Source organism: Agrilus planipennis, unplaced genomic scaffold (assembly GCF_000699045.2).
Source record: "Agrilus planipennis isolate EAB-ADULT unplaced genomic scaffold, Apla_2.0 scaffold6, whole genome shotgun sequence".
In the NCBI taxonomy this organism is placed as follows: Eukaryota; Metazoa; Arthropoda; class Insecta; order Coleoptera; family Buprestidae; genus Agrilus; species Agrilus planipennis.
In genome coordinates, this window is record NW_020439302.1 from 3,577,452 (window position 1) to 3,592,362 (window position 14,911).

The 14,911-nt window shown below is 34.8% G+C and overlaps 2 protein-coding genes across 5 annotated transcripts in view; both read left to right on the top strand.

The window, feature by feature from the left end:
* LOC108745263 (polycomb group protein Psc-like) overlaps window positions 1-6,760 on the top strand; it is a 134,868-nt gene extending 128,108 nt beyond the window's left edge. For 3 of the 4 annotated variants that reach the window (XM_025978346.1, XM_018481409.2, XM_018462898.2), the window contains 2 exons: window positions 1,050-1,130; window positions 2,849-6,760. In XM_025978346.1, coding sequence (XP_025834131.1) covers window positions 1,050-1,130; window positions 2,849-5,860 — 3,093 coding nt within the window. In that variant the 3' untranslated portion in view covers window positions 5,861-6,760. The remainder of the gene's footprint in view (window positions 1-1,049; window positions 1,131-2,848) is intronic. The other variant, XM_018481418.2, reaches the window with a different exon arrangement.
* Window positions 6,761-7,049: 289 nt separating this feature from the next.
* On the top strand, window positions 7,050-14,674 carry LOC108744784. The gene is made up of 6 exons (XM_018480710.2): window positions 7,050-7,306; window positions 9,172-9,318; window positions 9,385-9,585; window positions 10,091-10,167; window positions 10,224-10,369; window positions 14,574-14,674. The coding sequence occupies exons 3-6, from the start codon at window positions 9,478-9,480 to the stop codon at window positions 14,672-14,674; spliced, it is 432 nt and encodes a 143-aa protein (XP_018336212.1). The 5' UTR covers window positions 7,050-7,306; window positions 9,172-9,318; window positions 9,385-9,477.
* The last annotated feature ends 237 nt before the right edge of the window (window positions 14,675-14,911 follow it).

The following is a 14,911-nucleotide window of genomic DNA, read 5'->3' on the forward strand; positions in this document are numbered from 1 at the left end:
GTTTCGGTCGAGTTTCGGCAAAAAAACGAGTTTCGGTTTAGTTTCGGTTTCGGCGGCAAACCTGCCGAAACTACGACCGAAACCGAAACTGCGTTCGGGAGTTCTCGCGCTCTGCTCGGTCATGTTCGGCGCGTTAAATTCCATCCAAGCGAAGTAGATTAGTAGACATAGATAAAAAAAAGCATGAATAATCTTCAAAAGAAAAATGAGTCTAGTCTACTATACTTACTCAAATAAACATCTCACCTATTTTAAGTATTTTTAAGACGCAATTAAAGTATTTCCTTAAATGAGGGGTTGTTATGTTGATTTTGATTTGACTATCAATAAGTGAAAATGTCGAAGACTGCAGAGCTATGTGATTTAAAGATAAAAAAATAAAACTGACTGATTATAATAGCGTTTTCTTTATTTTTCTCTCAAAACATGATCCTTATAAGGAAGTTTCGGTTTCGGTTTCGGTTTCGGCCGAAACTGAGACCGTTGCCGAAATTCGGTTTCGGATTCGGTCGTGTAAACCAGTGTCGGTCTGACACTAAAGTATGAATAATACTTAATTTGACCATTTTTTTGTTATTGAATTACATAAAAACGTATTTTAAAGTAATACTTCTAAAGATAAAATATGTTGGAAAACATAAATCCTGAAAATTCTCGTACTCTCTCTTTCTTTCACCAATCGTTAGTTATTCGTTGTAAAGGTATAGAGATCGCAAAAGAAGTTTCACTTCTTCAACGTGTACTGAGTTGCACGTGTTGTTTTGTTTTTTTTTTTTTGGAGTTACATTTTTTAACGTTTTAAATGTAAAAGTTGCGCTCACAGCAGCATGTAAACGAAGCTAGGCGCAATTGTCATCCTTCGGCATTGATCGATTAAATAAACAAATATGTAATTAGGATTGTGTATAAGGTACTTGTATAGCGTGGACATATATAGGTACCTAAATATCTCTTTCTATTTAATTGGGGTTGTTTTTAGTGGATCGTTGTCTAATCTGCAGGCGCCTTTATTGTTCCGGATTGTTACTATTTTTTTTTGTCTCTTTCAGATTGAAATTTTGTACAAACGCGTGCCTTTGCCGGACCACTACACCCTAATAGACATAGCGTACATTTATTCGTGGAAAAGGGTGAGTCAGCTGCTCTGTTAGTAGTTTCTCCATTGTTTGTCTTTCCGCTCTGCGCTTTCTGTCCACCTATCTTTCTTCTTCGTTCCGTTATTATTTGCTCTTTTTCTCTTTTTCCTTTTCTGTTCTCTCACTCTGAAGTGAAACGATTGTCGTGTTTTACGTATCTCCAGTTTGTACAATAGTGCAGGAATTACATCTACGGGTCGTGATCGAAAAGTCAGGGTATGTTTTGTCAAAACAAGTCAGAATTGCTTAGTCTTTTTACCAGTGGCGTAACAGTAGGGCAAAATGCCACCGGTCCCCGGTCTGAGAGGCCGTGAAGACTGGAGAAACCTAACATTAATTACAAAATTTGGTAAAAATATTAATTTTATATTTAAGTTAGGTCCTCAAGAACACAGATGTTCTTGCATTTTAAATGCAAATACAAAATAAAAATACCTATTTTTGTCTTGCATTTAAATATTTTTTTGAGAAAAGCATTTTGTATTTTAGAAAATACCACAAACGGCGCGGTAAACGCCATCTGTAGTACGANTCCAAAAAGATCGAAATCGCGATCCGCGTCTGGCAGTTTCGACAGAATACAGACCACTTCGAATTATTTTATTCGATTATGGTAACGTGCCTATCACGTTGAGGTTAGCTACGCCGGGATTCGTTTCAACAAGTAGATATCCGTATATTTAAATGGACCTTGTTGGAGCATACGTACCTAATCCTAAAATGTAGCATCGTACTACAGATGGCGTTTACCGTGCCATTTGTGGTATTTTCTAAAATGCGCTGTCAAGACAGCAGGTAAAAGTTGGTCTGTGTTCTGTCGGAGATCGAAATCGCGATCCGCGTCTGGCAGTTTCGACAAAATACAGACCACATCGAATTATTTCATTCTATTTTGTATTTTATTTAAAATACTTTTCCAAACGTATTTTCTATTTGTAAATGCAAAATACATTTTTGCCATTAAAATTTTTGCTAGTATCACCTATCAAACATTATATAAAATGATAAATGGAGTTGCTCAGATTGGCCAATAAAGGTATTAAAAGCTTAGAAAGGGAACAGAAACGTTCCAGGAATACCTTGTAAGTCCAAAAAATTCTAAACTCCTTGGAAGTGTTTGCATTTTGTATTTAACATGTTCGTAAGAAAGTGATATTGCTCAATTTTAACATGTATCCACTAGTTCAACATTTGGCCGCGGCATTTCTTTGATGGTGATACTCGGGAAATCCCCGCTTTCTATTTTTGAAAGACGTTTATGCGGTACGCTAGAGTCAAATGAGTACTAAATTTTTTAGAAATTTATTAGGGTCTCGAGAAAACTTAGTACTTAAGGATAGATATCTACTTCGTAATTTATAAAGTTGAAACTACAATGTGAAGCTTTTTATATTAAGGGAGGGCCTCAGGTGGTATAGTTACGCCACTACTTTTAAATTGAGCGAAATATTGTTTGATGTTTCAGTTTTCTTGTGTTGATAGGTAAATTCTAAAAGACGTAATTTATTTGATTTGATAAATTGTGTAATTTCGATTTTCATTTCTAATCAGTAGTAAATATTGGTAAATTCTTCTGATAGTGATAAACTTACCTACTCTGTTTCCATTTCGCATGCTTTACCCTGCACCCCTTGATGAAGAAACCTCTAAAACATTAACTCGTAAGGTTTTGAAGAAGAACATTTTCTTCAGTTGCGCATTTTTATTTTCAGAACGAACCGATGAAGTTCTTTTTCAAAATAATAGATTTAGATACGAATATGGACGTTTCGGAAGACGTTGAGATTTCGTCCTTCCCCATGAAAATCAACAAACCTCCGAAACCAAAAAGGAAAACGTTAGATAAAATCAAGACAACCGGTGATAATAAAAAACTGAATTTCGATAGCGTCAATAGTGATAATGCTAAATGTGATAACAAAATTGATAAAGACACTTCAGTTTTACCGAAGACAATAATAACGAATAACGATAACGGCATCGAATCTAGTCAAAAGTTAGACGAAAAATCTGAAAATAAAATTGAAGATAAACTGAAACCATCGACGAAACTTGAAATTGATTTGCGATGTACCGAAGGAATCGCGAAATTGGACGAAACGAAACGTAAATCGGATGAAATAAAAATTATCCGAAACGGTGAAGATGATTCGAACAAAGATAAAACAACTGAAGAAGTAAAAGTTGTCCAAAACGTTCAAGATGATTTGAAAATGGATAAAACGACTAAAGAACTAAAAGTTGTTCGAAACGTTCAAAATGATTTGATAAAACTAGACAGCCAAAAACTGTCTAAGGAGTACACAAAGATTACTTTGAACCGTAATAGTAACATGGAGATAATAACGAAGGTTCAACAGGTGTCCAACAAAAATGGGCAACCAATAGGACTGAAGATCACCAAGCAATTGGTGAAGAAGCCTGTGATTGATAGTAATAAAACAATTAATAATAAATTAACCGAATCGAAAAGGAAGTTATCGCCAAAACATAACAGTATACAAAATCATAAGAAGAACGTATTGGGTATAGAAGATAAAGTGGAAATAAATCCATCATGTGATGTTAAAAATCACAGTCCTGCCAATGACTTCACATCACCTCCTGAATCCTCTTCCGAGCCACTAGAAGTCGATCCGGAAAAATCAAAGTTTCTTGAATCGTTTGAATTGACTGCCAGAAGTTCTCTATCACCACAAAAGCGAAACTCAATCACCAACCACAAAACTACCCCAGAATCCTTTTCAAAGGATTTGGAAATCCAAAAATGTAACTTAGGAGGTCCATCGTCTGCCCAAAAGAGAAAACCCTCCAGTCCCATGAAACACGAGAGGGCGTCAAAGAAACAAAAGTCCTTGGCCGGCAAAACGTCGCCAAACAAACGAAAGCCCGAATCGAAAAACATCTCAAACCCTACGGTCCGTCAAATGGTGTCAAATGTTCACCAGAGTGCAACGAACGTGTCGAAAATCGTGGAACAATCATCCCCGAAATCGAAGTGTAACAAAACAGATTTACAATCTCTCTTCGACAGTTGCAAAATCAACATCCCCTCGTCGCTTTCAATAACGATCAAAGAAGGCACAGAGGACAAAAATCTACCCCCGGTCAAACCGGTTAAGAACTACATTGAAATTCTGAAGTTGCCCGACACAGAACAAAAGCTTTTGAAAGACTCGAAAGAATTAGATGACGAGTATAGAGAAAGGCCGAAACTGAACATCACAGTTTCTTGTTCAACAAACGGTATCCAAAACGTTCCGAAAGGAGATGGCGAGATCCAAAACAAATTACCAAAAACCACCGAAGAAACCACCAGTACAACAAATACCTCCGTACTTGAAAAAGGCACTCAGAACAAACCTTCGGCGACTACAAAGGTGGTCGCTTCTACTTACATACCAGAGAAGGTTACTACCACCATTCCCATAAAACTTGCCCCGTTGATCGCCAATCAGTCGTTCCAGAAGATGTTCGAAGAATCTATCAAAAAATCTAATTGGTGTATTTCCACCGATGGTGTCGACAAAGAAGAAAAGTCTCCAAAAGAAGACAGTAAACATAAAACGTCTACTATTAGTACAAACGAGACCAGTAACAATAAATTAAATGAAAAAGAGTCCCAAAAGATCGCGTTGGATTTGACGACGGATAGCAACAGTAGTAATTCTTCGAGCAGTGGTCTAATTAATAGCAGCACGAAGAAGAACATCCTAGAGATCGCCACGCAGTTGTACAAGAAATCGAAACTGGAGCAAACAAAATCGGCGGAAGACAGTAGCAAACAAAACAAAACAGCTACAAATAATACCAGTACGTATTCGAGGCATATTTCGGCCACCGCCACACCAAACTACACCCCCAGCAGTATTCCCCTACGTTTGACACAGACTTTATCGAATTTACATTCGGCCAGTTTGGGACTCAACTACACAGTGTCTGTGACTCAAAACAACTCGCCGAAATTGTCTCCCAAAATCAGTGTCCCAAGTCCGAAAAGGAACGGAGACACTTCTAAAGTTCCTACCACAACATCCCCGACTGATTCCAAAGTGAAAACTTCATCCCCAAAGACTGGATCAACGCCAAAACTTAATACCGTATCGCCTCCGTTTAGTTTGTCACCGAAATCTTCCGTTAATTCTTGTGCTAACAGTAGTGACAAGGGTGTAAAAACAACAATAGCAACGGGTAGTGCCGCGGGTGGTCTATTTACATCCGGGGGTTTTTGCATAGTGTCGTCCAAAGGGGACGAACCGGCCGCCAAGGTTCCTAGACTGAGCGCGTCACCGAAAAGCACCTGTTCTTCTTCCACCAGTGACGCTATCAAAATTTCTGCAGCGTCGCCAAAAGCTAAAGATAGTTCCGGAAGTGTTGGTGGTTCTGGTGGTGTTAATAGTCAAAAACAATCGTCGTCTAAAAATGACAGTGGCAGTAGCAACAACAACGGTGGCGCTTCCACCATGAACCCGAATGAGATTTTGGAAAAGTATAACATTCAAAATTTGGCTCAGTTGACCGCGAATTTCAATTTCCCTATAAATCTGGCCATGTTACCACACAATCAACTGGCCGCTCTGCATCAGGCCATGATTCTGAGACACTTCGAGTTGCAAAACAGGCAGAACTGGTTGAATATGAATCCGAGTCCTCTTGTCCAGTACGAAAAATATTTACAGAGTTTGTCCCAGAAACAAGGTCAGATACTGAGCAAAGAGAATTGACGATCGTTGTTGTTGATTATGTATCTGTTTCTAAATAATATTGTCCAGGATAATAACAACGGAGTGTTTTTTATCCTTGTTTACAGGGAACATAGGTATACTTACTACTGTCTAATTTTACTACCACTGTCTACTTCTACGTCCTGTTTTATTATTATTATTATTATTATTATTTAATGCCTATGTGTTTGTGTCATTTATTTATATTTACTGTAGGTATATTTTCTAGGTGCACATTTGTTTATTATTATTATTATTTTCGTAATTATTATTTAATTGGCGTTGATAACAGTACCTTATCGCTACGTCTAATGATAAGGTTAAAAATTGATCGAACCGATTTCGTTTGGGTCCTCTTAAAATAATTTGTCTACTTATTAGTAGTAGACGCATACGAAAAGTATTATTCATAATAGACAACAACTTTTTATTATTATTATTATTATCTATTAATATTATTTACTATTGATAATAATAATTGTCTATCTGTCTGTGTTGCCGTTAAATTTGTGTTATGTTTAACTTTTTTTTCTTGTAAAAATTTTGTAAAAAGTTAGATGTAATAACGAAGTTATGTGAACTGATAATACCTACCACACATACCTGTCCGATCATCCACATTAATTCTTCTTCCTTTTTTAAATTTCCTATAAAAAAATATTTGTTGTTTCTCGCTAGGCATTTAACAACATCACCACCGATTTTATTACTACTTATTATTTTTATTAAAAATACACGGAGTAATAAAGTACATTATTTTCAATGATCTCGGCGATGTTTTTTCTTTCACCTGTTAGATTATTATCTGTGAAAAGTAAGGGTTTACATATAAGGGCGCGTATTAGAAAGGTAAGTGAATGAATAAAGGTAAAGCAACAAAACAAAATGATCTCGAAATAGTTCGTCCGTCTGGCGTTTCATTCATTTGGTGTGTGTGAGTTTGACGAGGGGATTCCCATATCTACGAAAGGTTCTCTTCCATCTCCCCAGGAAGTAGGCACTACCTGAGGGGTTGTTGAGTGAAAGGACTAAAAGCATTTATCTATACGTAACAGAATTTTCACTGCTGAGCATATATATTAATTTAATCTTAATATATCATGGGGAAAGAAAGTAGGTATAATGTGTTAATTATTTAACTTAACACAATGTGTTAATTATTTAACTTAACAAAAGTTCCCCGAATTTATTTTAAGTACCTGCGTTTTGCAGACTTGCTACAAAAAGAAACTTTGAGATCATCAGAAGGACAGTGGATTGACGAAAATATTGAATAGTAAAGGGCCACAATGCAATCCTTGCGGTACCCCAGAACTAATCCGAGAAAAAGCTATTTCTCTTGGTCAAGATATGATTTTTATCATAGATATTTTATTTGGGCAGAAAATTTTCCAGGAATAATCTTCAGGAAATTGAAGAAAATCATTTAGGCATATTCTAAACGCAGTACGTATTCAATAATTTATTCAATGATGTTTTCATCATTCAGATCTCTCATTCAGGTATTCCTTGCCAACGCTGGTGCCCTCTGCCAGTAAAAGTGTCTTATAGGGGACGCTGTCTCACAGTTAAACAAGTTTGAAACGACTCTATTATCCATTTCCTCATAAAATAATGACCAACTCCTTTCTAAGTGAAACAGTTAAACGTTTTAAAGACATCTGCATTTATTTTCAATTTTTGGGCCCAATTGATTGAAAATTAAATTCTGCAAAGGAGTTATAGAACACCATTTCTTGTCTATAAATTTTTCCAGGTTCTTTTTTTTTAATTCACATTAAACGTTGGTACTTTTTAACTTCTTCTGATTTATAATACCCTGATCTTTTTATACTCGGTGGTTTTTCGTAAATAGAAAAATCCAGTAGTTGTCAAAAGTGTTGGGTTCAGAATCGGCAAAGAATTCTAGAGGCTGATTCATACGTAGGCGTGGCATATGAAAAAGCAACCAATCATAGCGTTAAGATGTGATATGCGCAGTCGTTTTCATCCAATACCGTTTGTATGTAGCTCTACTTGGGGTGGGGCATTCAACAATGAGAGGCGTTGACAATTTAAAATGAGGGCGGGCCGATGGTAACCCTTGTTATTGAACCCTTTTGAACATTTTGAGTAGATTATATTCGTCATGGCCTTCGAAAATGTTTAGAACCATTGTCGAGAGGTCGTTGCTTTTGTGTTATAAGTTGTAATGGCCTGACACGGGAGGGAACAGGATCTCAGCAGGCCTTGCTCGTTTTTCAAGCTGCAACACTCATTTGTTATCCCATCCACTGTTAGCTTCCTATGAAGTGTTGATAGGTTTTTTATTCGATTTTTATTGCTCTGAATTTATAGGATTTTATACGTTCCTAATAAATTTATCAAATTCCAGCATTTATTCAGCTTCATAATTGTAGTACATTTTCGTTTTAATTTATTCTGTTGATTTTCAAAACAGTATTCAATTAAATGTGGTAAATTTTCATTAATAATAACTTGGGCGCCAGTAATAAATTATCTAATTTTCCCTTTATAATTTTGAGATTATCTTTTCCCATACAAAATTTTCAAGGTACATACGCAGATTAAACAAAATTGTAGCTGAAGTAACTGTTTTTAATGAATATTATTTATTTAAAACGATGTTTGTGAATTATTTGTTTATTCATAAAATGTCGATAAAAAGCTTATTGCAAAGTTATTAAAGTATTAAGTAAAGTAATAAAGTTATGAAATAATTTTTAAAACTTATTTGCAATAACTTTTATCTTTCACTTCAAAATTAAGATTTAATTTTACGTTAGTTATAATTTAACTCCAAAGTGCTAAATTGTGATAAAAACAAATGATTTCTGCTCGCTTTATTGTCATATTCACTGCAAAAAAAACTTTTTACGAAAACTTTCTGATTATTCCTGGTATATACTTCAATTTTCTTTACGTCCTCTGTATTTTAAATTTAAATTATAACTTGTGGCGCCATCGCGCGGTTAAATACTCGAACACAGCGACATTAGAACATCTGTTTTCACCTGTATAAATGTACTGATACATATGAAATGAAATAATTAAAGGTAAACGGCATTAAAAACCATCTCATATCAGCAACCTCTTTTTTTAAATTCTTTTATTAAATGAAACTTATTGTGGTCACAATTCTCTCAGGTATTTAAAGACCAGATTTGAATCTGCATTAAAAAACTGGTTCTCAAAAGCTTAAATTACATCTTTATACATTGATCACACTTGCACCTTTTTATAACGGGGGTGGCTTGCCCCTTTCCAAACGTTCGACAAATTTTATATTATATTTAAAAAATTTCCTATAGGTGATGCATGTAAATTCGTCGTAGCCTTTTCATTTAGAGTGCAATTTGGAATCTGTATGAGAAATTGGACTTTATTTGCTGACTGTTCCTCGTTTTATAATCTACATTAGATACATTTGCATTCTGTGACAAAGGGGGCTCCTGTAGGTACTAATCAAACTAAGGTACGTAAAGTATGTACATATATTAATTCAACTTCACGTTTATATCTAGAATGAAGTTATCGATAAGATTGCAAACCGGAGAAGCTTGTTTTCTTAAAATTTTTCAACTTAATTGCAACCATGACATTTATAGACTTCTTTAATGGCATTAATAAGGCTTGGGCTTCGTCTCTTCTACAGCAATCAAGAAAAAGAAGCAGCCATAAATATGTTTTATAAACGATTTGCACCAAGAAAACATCTTACTAGGGTAAGTAATAGAGCTTTCTAGATATTTATAAGTACGAAATAAATTTTCAATATTAATCATTAAAGATTACTCCAAATTAATGAAGAAAAATTGTTGTTGCTGTCACGCTCTCGCCAGGAGTCGAACCCGGGCCCCTACTTATTAAGAGAGTACTGGTGAGCAAAAGCAGTCGCCCGGGTACAATTCCCGACTAGGGCGTATCAGCAGCAACAATTTTTCATCATTGATTTGGGGATATCTGTAGACGACTTAATGTTAGTTTCACTTTAATGTTTAATAGCTTTCTATACCTATATGTATACTGTATAGCATGTACCTATAATAAGTTGAAAATGTTATGAAGTCATTCCTACTTTATTGTTTTGGGGTACCTTAAGCATACCTCGGCAGCTAACTTGTTATGGGTCATATCTATAGTTTGCTATAAAAAAAAAAACAAAACATAAGCTTTAAACATTATATGTATTTATTAACAATATGGTATATTATAAACAATTTCTTTCAGATGCTGCATTCGAAACAAGTTGTCCTTACACAGAATATTTTCGACTGTCCTCTAGACATACATATGTATAAAAAAAGGTAGGATTTGACATTTTTTATTATCAATTGTAAAATAAAATCGTAATTGTTTTAAGGAGTAGATATTTCGAACATTTCGCCAACAGAGTTTTCTCTTATGTTCGCTGTTTTGGGCTGCAGCCTATGGAGGTGGACACTACAACGTTACTCCAGAATTGTCCTTTCCAGCTCATCGACACTACATTGGGAAATTTGCATTCAGGTAGGTAGGATTAATTTTTATTTTTTACTTGTCCTGTACTTAAATTTAATTTTTGTAAATATAATTCTGCCCTATTATTAAAACGAGTAGAAAGTTCCAAAATGACCTAAAGTTGTTCCAAGGCATCAGTGAATATAACTTAACTGTTAGAAATTACCTGGGTGCACTTCCAACCCCCAATTTAAGAACGTCGTTTTTAATTATGAATAAATTAATTTCTCCCTTATTAAACGAGCCGAAAGTTCCAAAATGACCTAAAGTTGTTCCAAGGCATCAGTGAATATAACTTAACTGTTAGAAATTACCTGGGTGCACTTCCAACCCCCAATTTAAGAACGTCGTTTTTAATTATGAATAAATTAATTTCTCCCTTATTAAACGAGCCGAAAGTTCCAAAATGACCTAAAGTTGTTCCAAGGCATCAGTGAATATAACTTAACTGTTAGAAATTACCTGGGTGCACTTCCAACCCCCAATTTAAGAACGTCGTTTTTAATTATGAATAAATTAATTTCTCCCTTATTAAACGAGCCGAAAGTTCCAAAATGACCTAAAGTTGTTCCAAGGCATCAGTGAATATAACTTAACTGTTAGAAATTACCTGGGTGCACTTCCAACCCCCAATTTAAGAACGTCGTTTTTAATTATGAATAAATTAATTTCTCCCTTATTAAACGAGCCGAAAGTTCCAAAATGACCTAAAGTTGTTCCAAGGCATCAGTGAATATAACTTAACTGTTAGAAATTACCTGGGTGCACTTCCAACCCCCAATTTAAGAACGTCGTTTTTAATTATGAATAAATTAATTTCTCCCTTATTAAACGAGCCGAAAGTTCCAAAATGACCTAAAGTTGTTCCAAGGCATCAGTGAATATAACTTAACTGTTAGAAATTACCTGGGTGCACTTCCAACCCCCAATTTAAGAACGTCGTTTTTAATTATGAATAAATTAATTTCTCCCTTATTAAACGAGCCGAAAGTTCCAAAATGACCTAAAGTTGTTCCAAGGCATCAGTGAATATAACTTAACTGTTAGAAATTACCTGGGTGCACTTCCAACCCCCAATTTAAGAACGTCGTTTTTAATTATGAATAAATTAATTTCTCCCTTATTAAACGAGCCGAAAGTTCCAAAATGACCTAAAGTTGTTCCAAGGCATCAGTGAATATAACTTAACTGTTAGAAATTACCTGGGTGCACTTCCAACCCCCAATTTAAGAACGTCGTTTTTAATTATGAATAAATTAATTTCTCCCTTATTAAACGAGCCGAAAGTTCCAAAATGACCTAAAGTTGTTCCAAGGCATCAGTGAATATAACTTAACTGTTAGAAATTACCTGGGTGCACTTCCAACCCCCAATTTAAGAACGTCGTTTTTAATTATGAATAAATTAATTTCTCCCTTATTAAACGAGCCGAAAGTTCCAAAATGACCTAAAGTTGTTCCAAGGCATCAGTGAATATAACTTAACTGTTAGAAATTACCTGGGTGCACTTCCAACCCCCAATTTAAGAACGTCGTTTTTAATTATGAATAAATTAATTTCTCCCTTATTAAACGAGCCGAAAGTTCCAAAATGACCTAAAGTTGTTCCAAGGCATCAGTGAATATAACTTAACTGTTAGAAATTACCTGGGTGCACTTCCAACCCCCAATTTAAGAACGTCGTTTTTAATTATGAATAAATTAATTTCTCCCTTATTAAACGAGCCGAAAGTTCCAAAATGACCTAAAGTTGTTCCAAGGCATCAGTGAATATAACTTAACTGTTAGAAATTACCTGGGTGCACTTCCAACCCCCAATTTAAGAACGTCGTTTTTAATTATGAATAAATTAATTTCTCCCTTATTAAACGAGCCGAAAGTTCCAAAATGACCTAAAGTTGTTCCAAGGCATCAGTGAATATAACTTAACTGTTAGAAATTACCTGGGTGCACTTCCAACCCCCAATTTAAGAACGTCGTTTTTAATTATGAATAAATTAATTTCTCCCTTATTAAACGAGCCGAAAGTTCCAAAATGACCTAAAGTTGTTCCAAGGCATCAGTGAATATAACTTAACTGTTAGAAATTACCTGGGTGCACTTCCAACCCCCAATTTAAGAACGTCGTTTTTAATTATGAATAAATTAATTTCTCCCTTATTAAACGAGCCGAAAGTTCCAAAATGACCTAAAGTTGTTCCAAGGCATCAGTGAATATAACTTAACTGTTAGAAATTACCTGGGTGCACTTCCAACCCCCAATTTAAGAACGTCGTTTTTAATTATGAATAAATTAATTTCTCCCTTATTAAACGAGCCGAAAGTTCCAAAATGACCTAAAGTTGTTCCAAGGCATCAGTGAATATAACTTAACTGTTAGAAATTACCTGGGTGCACTTCCAACCCCCAATTTAAGAACGTCGTTTTTAATTATGAATAAATTAATTTCTCCCTTATTAAACGAGCCGAAAGTTCCAAAATGACCTAAAGTTGTTCCAAGGCATCAGTGAATATAACTTAACTGTTAGAAATTACCTGGGTGCACTTCCAACCCCCAATTTAAGAACGTCGTTTTTAATTATGAATAAATTAATTTCTCCCTTATTAAACGAGCCGAAAGTTCCAAAATGACCTAAAGTTGTTCCAAGGCATCAGTGAATATAACTTAACTGTTAGAAATTACCTGGGTGCACTTCCAACCCCCAATTTAAGAACGTCGTTTTTAATTATGAATAAATTAATTTCTCCCTTATTAAACGAGCCGAAAGTTCCAAAATGACCTAAAGTTGTTCCAAGGCATCAGTGAATATAACTTAACTGTTAGAAATTACCTGGGTGCACTTCCAACCCCCAATTTAAGAACGTCGTTTTTAATTATGAATAAATTAATTTCTCCCTTATTAAACGAGCCGAAAGTTCCAAAATGACCTAAAGTTGTTCCAAGGCATCAGTGAATATAACTTAACTGTTAGAAATTACCTGGGTGCACTTCCAACCCCCAATTTAAGAACGTCGTTTTTAATTATGAATAAATTAATTTCTCCCTTATTAAACGAGCCGAAAGTTCCAAAATGACCTAAAGTTGTTCCAAGGCATCAGTGAATATAACTTAACTGTTAGAAATTACCTGGGTGCACTTCCAACCCCCAATTTAAGAACGTCGTTTTTAATTATGAATAAATTAATTTCTCCCTTATTAAACGAGCCGAAAGTTCCAAAATGACCTAAAGTTGTTCCAAGGCATCAGTGAATATAACTTAACTGTTAGAAATTACCTGGGTGCACTTCCAACCCCCAATTTAAGAACGTCGTTTTTAATTATGAATAAATTAATTTCTCCCTTATTAAACGAGCCGAAAGTTCCAAAATGACCTAAAGTTGTTCCAAGGCATCAGTGAATATAACTTAACTGTTAGAAATTACCTGGGTGCACTTCCAACCCCCAATTTAAGAACGTCGTTTTTAATTATGAATAAATTAATTTCTCCCTTATTAAACGAGCCGAAAGTTCCAAAATGACCTAAAGTTGTTCCAAGGCATCAGTGAATATAACTTAACTGTTAGAAATTACCTGGGTGCACTTCCAACCCCCAATTTAAGAACGTCGTTTTTAATTATGAATAAATTAATTTCTCCCTTATTAAACGAGCCGAAAGTTCCAAAATGACCTAAAGTTGTTCCAAGGCATCAGTGAATATAACTTAACTGTTAGAAATTACCTGGGTGCACTTCCAACCCCCAATTTAAGAACGTCGTTTTTAATTATGAATAAATTAATTTCTCCCTTATTAAACCAGCTGAAAGTTCCAAAATGACCTAAAGTTGTTCCAAGGCATCAGTGAATATAACTTAACTGTTAGAAATTACCAGGGCGCACTTTCAACCCCCAATTTAAGAACGTCGTTTTTAATTATGAATAAATTAATTTCTCCCTTATTAAACAAGTTGAAAGTTCGAAAATGACCTAAAGTTGTTCTAAGGCATCAGTGAATATAAATTAACTGTTAGAAATTACCGGGATGCACTTTCAACCCCTAATTTAAAAACGTCCTTAAAAGTGTCATACACTTTTCGCGAGTCTACTCTAGCGTTAGTTCCTTTCAGATAGGGTACAGTGGGTTATCTGGAATAGGAACAATAGGCATAATAGGCAATAATACCAAAGCTATTAGTATTTGGCGTTAGTCCTGTTAATTTGAACTATTTGCTTTCAGATAATGACGTATTTCCTAGGAAGAACGAAGACATCAGTTTCTTTTTTGCTTTTTATTGTATTTTTTTTGAAATTTCATGTGTTTTGTTTTTTACTGCATAAACTGTTATATCTTTATAATCATAACTTAGGTTGATATTTAAAATGTTTCTGAATTGATTTTTTGGTGTAATTGTTAAATTAAATTAATTATTTGTTTACGCTTTCAAAATTAATGTTTTGTGTGGATAGGGTGGCTACAAGGGGCTCCTTGAAATTTTATAGATTTTTTTGTCTCTTACAGGTATTTTATTTTTAACTTTTATAAGTCGTTAGAATGTATTATATCTTAGATAGATT